This window comes from Fulmarus glacialis, unplaced genomic scaffold (genome assembly GCF_000690835.1).
Source record: "Fulmarus glacialis isolate BGI_N327 unplaced genomic scaffold, ASM69083v1 scaffold863, whole genome shotgun sequence".
NCBI lineage: Eukaryota > Metazoa > Chordata > Aves > Procellariiformes > Procellariidae > Fulmarus > Fulmarus glacialis.
Window position 1 is genome coordinate 721 of NW_009202209.1, and position 6,541 is coordinate 7,261.

The 6,541-nt window shown below is 38.1% G+C and overlaps 1 protein-coding gene across 1 annotated transcript in view; it reads left to right on the top strand.

The window, feature by feature from the left end:
- Positions 1-208: 208 nt before the first annotated feature.
- Positions 209-6,541, top strand: part of LOC104074162 — a gene marked incomplete at its 5' end in the record, with an annotated part of 12,862 nt that continues 6,529 nt past the window's right edge. Inside the window, 4 exons of the mRNA XM_009574194.1 lie at positions 209-362; positions 3,327-3,472; positions 5,131-5,307; positions 6,117-6,230. Of these exons, the coding sequence (XP_009572489.1) occupies positions 209-362; positions 3,327-3,472; positions 5,131-5,307; positions 6,117-6,230 (591 nt within the window). The remainder of the gene's footprint in view (positions 363-3,326; positions 3,473-5,130; positions 5,308-6,116; positions 6,231-6,541) is intronic.

Below are 6,541 nucleotides of genomic sequence, written 5' to 3' on the forward strand. Positions count from 1 at the left end.
TAAACCAGAAAAATCTAGGCTGAGATTAATTATGAAATAAAATCAGTGTTTCCCTTCCTCAGCAGTTTTGGAGTTTCAATTCAATTGCAAAGAGTTTCTCTTCCTTTTGCCAAGGAAACCCCTGCACTTGTGTCATTTAGCCAACTTGCTTAGGAACAGCAACTAGTTTATACTGCATTACATGTTTAAAAATGTTCTTCCTTTACAGATAAAACCTTGTTCAGAGCTATCATTCCCTGTGAAGATCTACTTCTGTGTCACTATTTTGTCTCTGCTAAGTGTCATAGGGCTAACCATAGAGACACTCGTTCAACAAACTGAGGAAGATTTCACCATTTCTCTTATTCAGTTAGTTGGAGTTGGTAAGAAACATACTGTTTGTATTTTAAAACAAATACGTTTTTTCCCAAAGTAGTAATTAAGCAGAAACTGAAGTTTCTTATTTCACTCCATTTGGCCTGATATGTTACACATAGAATCTTCTGCTAGTTTAGCACTAACAAGCTAGATGCTTTTGCCATTGTTGCTTTTTCCAGTAGTATTTTAGGGAAAGGATCAGTAATAGATATGGTGTCATCCAGAATACATTCGTGTGTGAATAGTGTGAGAAAATACTCGGATTTTAGGAAGTTTTGCTATAATTGGCTTTCTTACTGGTGTTTCATTAAGCAGATGTGGCACTCATTTTGCTTTCAGACAGCTGCCACTTTATGTAGGATATACTGAAAGTTCAGCTATGCCAGAAAGAGCTTACCATTTCCCATTTTAATGTCCGTGCTGTGATATGCTGGGGAATTCAGAGGTGTCCACACTCCAAGGCTTGTCATAGAACGTACATCTAACATGAGCTGTGCTTATACCTGTAGTTTGTTTCAAGGTACCTTCTTACATTGCAAGAAACCAAACATACACAGTTTGATCTGAAACAAGAAAATGTTAAGTCATCTCTCTGTGTTAAGTTCCTGGAAGGATGTTGCTTCACCCGAAGTATTTTAATAAAAGAAAACAAGGACCTCTTTTTTTAAAGTGCTTTTTTTTTGTCTAACAATTTTTGTCCCACTGGAAGCAAAATCCAAATTTCCTTGGGTATTTCCAATTACAGCTTCAATAGAAATTTATGTTCATATTCCTGAGTCCATTTGTATTAAATAGAAATGAAACTTCACATGAAAATAAATACAACTAGAAGTATTTTAGGAAGTCCTCTTCAGTGGCTTTAGCAGGTTTTGGCTGTTGGCCCGCTGGCCAAAACAGTGTAGAAAAGAATAGACTTTCTGTGGGTGTAACACCTTGTGTATGAGAAGGACACGCTAATCATAAGCAGTCATTGCTTTCCAGCTTTCATGCTTTCACCCAGAGGGAACAAAGACAATAGATTTGTTCCAGATTCTATAATTAGACACATACAAACAGTACTTTTATTCCAAAACTCTGGTTTGATTAGCAGCTTTTCACACAAGACTCAGAATACCAACAAAAATTGCAACGTTAGAATAGACCATTGGTGCCTCCAATCTGTCACACTGTTTTTGTTAGCAACCACCGTTTTGTGCTTCAGAGAAAAATGAAGAACCTTCATAATAAACCAAATTAATCACATGATATTATAAATGGAGAAGTTGAAAGCATGCTTGCTAATCTATTTTTCCCCCTCCTACTTTCTGCTGATACTAATTAGTATTCTATGCTGCAACACACAGGGGAATAAGTGCACACCTCTCACAAACCTCTGGTTTAAATCAGGAAAAATAGTGTATTTCTAACACATTACTTCAGATTTCAAAGTTTTAATGTGAACAAAAGTTGTTGTTTCAACATACTAGTCAGTAAAGATAACATCATTCAAGGAACATGTTAAAACCATTATTGGCTTACCTTGAGATTTTAAGATGTGTAAGCTAACCTCCATAAACATGCCAAAGCCATATGTTTTCCATAGGGTAGACAAAGACTGACAGAACTGATAAATAGTTCTTTAAAGAAAAATAGATGCCCCGGCTGTAACAGTCTCTTGGATTTACCACTACAGATATTTACTCTGAAGAGGGTTTGGGATTTAATTTGTTGAAAAGTGTTCACTTACAAAAACAAGGGGATGTCCTTTATTTCAGAAATGTCCATATGCTATCTCTACAAAAATCTTAATGCTCAGGAAAAAAGTTTGTTTTCAAATTATTTGTACAGACTACTTCTGATTTAGCAGCTGAATATGCAAAACAAGGAAATACTGTCTTAAATCTTTCAGGTCTTCTTGAGGTCATAAGCATGCGAAAAAAATCGCATGATTCACTTTGTAATTTGCCGATCATTTTCAGTTTTCTCAATCAGTGTTAGGAAAAGTGAAAAAGGAAGTTCATTCACTGGAAGGTTTGTTTAGAGAGACTGAAGTTATTATGTTACTTTGAAAACTTCTACGACACTTTGTTCCCATGTCCCAGCCTAGCAAAACTAGATTATTTGATGTGCGGAATCCAGGAAATAGCCCTCTGGAAAAAGAAATGTATTGTTACTTTGTCTATGGTAAGAATTAACTAGTGTTTGCAGGAGCATCTTATATAAGAACAAAGCACTGATTCCTGTTTTTATGAAATGAAAGCCTTTTCCTTATTTAAGCTTTGACAAAACAGATATTTAGAGTTCAACAGCAGCAGCTAACTGTGGTGTTAAGAGTGGTGGGTTTTGATGTATTTTACAACAACATAACTCAGAACTTTCCCGAACCAGTTCTTTTCCGGACTACAGTTTGCGGCGTGGGTTGTTTCAAAATTTCCACAACAAAAATAAACTGTTAGGAATCCAGTCTGTCTAAGTTCAATTCAACACACGAGCCCTCTATAGTCGTCAGAACCACACAAAGAATACTGTAGAGGTATGTGTAAGAGTAGTAAATTTCTTGTTAGTCACTTGAATTACTCTCACTGGGAAGATTATGTAATTTCAGTTCTTTAATAAAAATGGTGTTGCTTCATTTACTTCAAATACACTATTCAACATAGTGTTCAAGATAGTATTAATAGAATAACATACCACAGATGCCAATTAATTTGGATAGCTAATATGTTGTCATTTGCAAAGTGTTACTTCACAAGTAATTTAAAAATCCAACGAATTATTTCATTTTTTGAATGCTAAACACAGGGGAGAGTACTCATTTTAAGTATCTGATTCAGGCTCCTTGGTAAGAATAAAGGTATACTCTTGACTGAGGAGCCCAAGTTACACGGTCTTGATACTTCCATTTTGTCATCTGGATCGAGTGTATTGAAAAATTGCAGCATGTGCAATCTGTGTTCACCTGGTAACTGACCTTTCCTTCTCCTTCCCAGTGTTCTGTGTATACTATGTGTCTAGAGGAATCCTGCAGGAGAATCGCCAGGAGCTCATCGTCTTTGTTCTTTCCATCATGCTAGTGATGTTTCGTTCCATTGTCAACTTCACAGTTCTCTCTGCTGAGCAAAAGCCAAAACTCCTGGTTAGTCTCCAGGCTTTAATTAACTTTGCTTTTCTCCGCATCTTGGATTTGAAAATCTTAGAAAGGCAAGTTATCTGTGATAAGGGCAGTGATAACAGAGAAAAATCAGGATGAATTATTCCTATCATTGGATAACAAAATGTGCACCTCCACAACTGCAAATCTGTTTCTCTGAGCTATTCTATGGGTTTCTTTATGGCAGTATCTAAAAGTAACATAAATATCAAAGTATTTTACTCACACAGGATTACGGCAGAAGATATCCTTCACTTCACCTACTCTGCTTCAGATTTCCGTCTATAAAACGACTGGCCTAAAGTCACGTAAATTTAGCCTACAAACAGAACTGGAATCTCAAGTCTGTATGCAAGGACATAGCCAGTAGCCCCACTGCTCCATAAATGCAGCAATGTGTTTTTAAGAGAGTTATGGTAACCTGCTGCAAGGAAACAAAAAGATACAATGTGCTACGGGAGGTACTGACATTCCAGATTACCTTGTTTGCATTTCGTAATGATAAAATGTAATATGAGGATTGTATTCTATGCCATATTAATATTTGTAGTTAAAGATTTCTAGTTAAACTTCTGTTTGCCATGCTTCTCAGCAGTCCTTCCCTTTGTGGTCACACATTTATCATAAATGTGAGAAGGAGGTTCCTTGCTGTGAAGTCATCCAAAAATTATTCTTTGATAGAAGAGACGGCAACCAAGCTAGGAAGATGGAGCAAAGCAGAATTTGCCTATTCAATTTACATATCAATTGTACATTTAGTTAAACATACTTATCTACAGCAAACTGGGTTGTTAGGGTCAATAAGGAACAGGCATCAAAGAGATGCAAATTACTTTAAGGTATGCATCCCAGTCATCAGTTTATATATTAAACAAGAACCTCAAAGTAAAGCCTGGTGTAGATGATGTACTATTAAGGACTTACTTTTACTACTATAAAAGTAACTTGGATTACTGTAACTCCTACTTCCTGAGCAACATTTCTGAGCCAGAATAAGGCATACTAGTATAAATACTCTCCTATCAATATAATTACAAAGGACGTTTTGCCACTTCAGCCATCTTTAACGCAGCAGACATCCAGTGTGAATGCCAGCAGAGTTATGAATACAACCCAGACAACACAAATGTTTTTCGAAATTTAGTAAGTACAGCATTCAGAATAACCCGCTGTCCCCATTGAAATCAGTGGGGAAGATTCTTACCAGTTGGTTTATGCCATACAGGAAGCTTAGAGCAAGTCTCTGCCAAAGAAAGCTGTTTCTTCAAACTGTATGATAAAACCTCAAGCAAAACCTTGCTAAAAGTCGTTATGTTATTACAGGGAGTGCAAAGGTTATGTTTCTCTTAACAATTGTAAAACTACTACGTTGAGGGAAATGTGATCCAAAATAGCTAATGTGAGTTTACAGTTATTACCAAGTGGTTACAACAAATGGCAAAAATCACGGCCTGATCTTTGCCGCTTAACAGCGTGGCAAACTGTCATCTTTAATTGTTGTCTATTTAAAATGCTATTAATAGGCAGCCTGATTCTCCTTACTCCTTTATTCTTTTATTACCAGTTAGAAGACTGCTAATAAGGTTTAAGACTGTCCCTGTTTTGGCATGGCCAGTCACATCCTTATTTCTCTTTCCCACCAGGCCCGCTTCATTCTGATCCTCTTGGTTGGCTCCTTTGATGTGATCTGTGCCATCATCCTCATTCAGAGTCAAAGCATGATGGCCTTTCGAGTGGGTGGTGCTCTAGAAAGCCTACAGTCACAATACTTCATGCTGAACCTCTGTTTTTCCATGTTGACCTTTGATCTTCAGGCGCAGGTATAGAACTCTCTCCCCCAGGTTCCCTTTTTTCCCCTCCTATTGAGAATATCTTAGAATTAGACTAGCTGAGCTGAACTATTAACTTCCTAGAGCAATCCTGCCTGTATCTTACCTTTTAGATAAGATTAGTTTAATAATGGTCATCTCTCCAGGTGTTTGCTATAGGGAAGCTTAGTTAAAATCCATAAAAATGAATCAACATGTATTTTATCATTGTCCTGCCCAAAAGGGAAACTGAATCTTATTTTTGGGAATTATGTCCATAAAAACAATTGCATCCAGAAGCTCCAACCCAACCTGGCCTCCTAAAATAAGAAAGATTTTCATTGTACAACATCCCAGCCTACAGCCTCTTGCTTTCCAGCCATCCTAGCTGTCTCCTACGTTTGAGAAAATGATAGTGGGATGGGAGAGGCGAGCCTGACCTAGCAGGGCAATCAGGGTGAGATAGCAACCTGCAGTTACAGGTAGGTGAAGTGAACCCAAAATCTGTTTTTAGGAGGAGTTTGTGTTTCTGTACACTACCCTTCGTTCTTACTTTACTGCCGTATTACCCTGTATTACCTTATGCTTTATCTGGAGCACATCTTACTTCCCTGTTCTTTGTGGTTGCTAATATGGCATACAGGGAAGTAGGTCTGTTCTTGTGTCCCATTTTGTACTGTCTGTCAGGTTTTGAGGAAGAATTTTAGCCTTTAGACCTGTGCCAAACTTAGTGTTGCTGGGAGTTTGTATCAAATATTTTTTGGTGGGCTGTATGGTCTCAAACTAATAATTTTACCAAATCTTTGTGTCTTCTCTTTCAGCTCTGCTTGTATGTTCTGCTGATAAGCCTGCATGAGATCACTCTTCTACATAACATCATCTCAGCAACAGGGGTTCTTTGGGCCTGCCTGAAGGTGACCATTAGCATCATCGCAGTAAGTGTTAAGCTAACAGTGACACTAGCAAGAATAGTCAACTTTGGAGACTACAAGTTCTAGAGAACAAGGTCTAGAGAACAAGTCTGATGAGGAGCGGCTGCGGGAACTGGGGCTGTTTAGCCTGGAGAAGAGGAGGCTGAGGGGAGACCTCATCGCGCTCTACAACTACCTGAAAGGAGGTTGTAGCGAGGTGGGGGTTGGTCTCTTCTCCCAAGTAACCAGCGACAGGACGAGAGGAAATGGCCTCAAGTTGCGCCAAGGGAAGTTTAGACTGGGCATTAGGAAAAACTTCTTTCCTGAACGAGTGG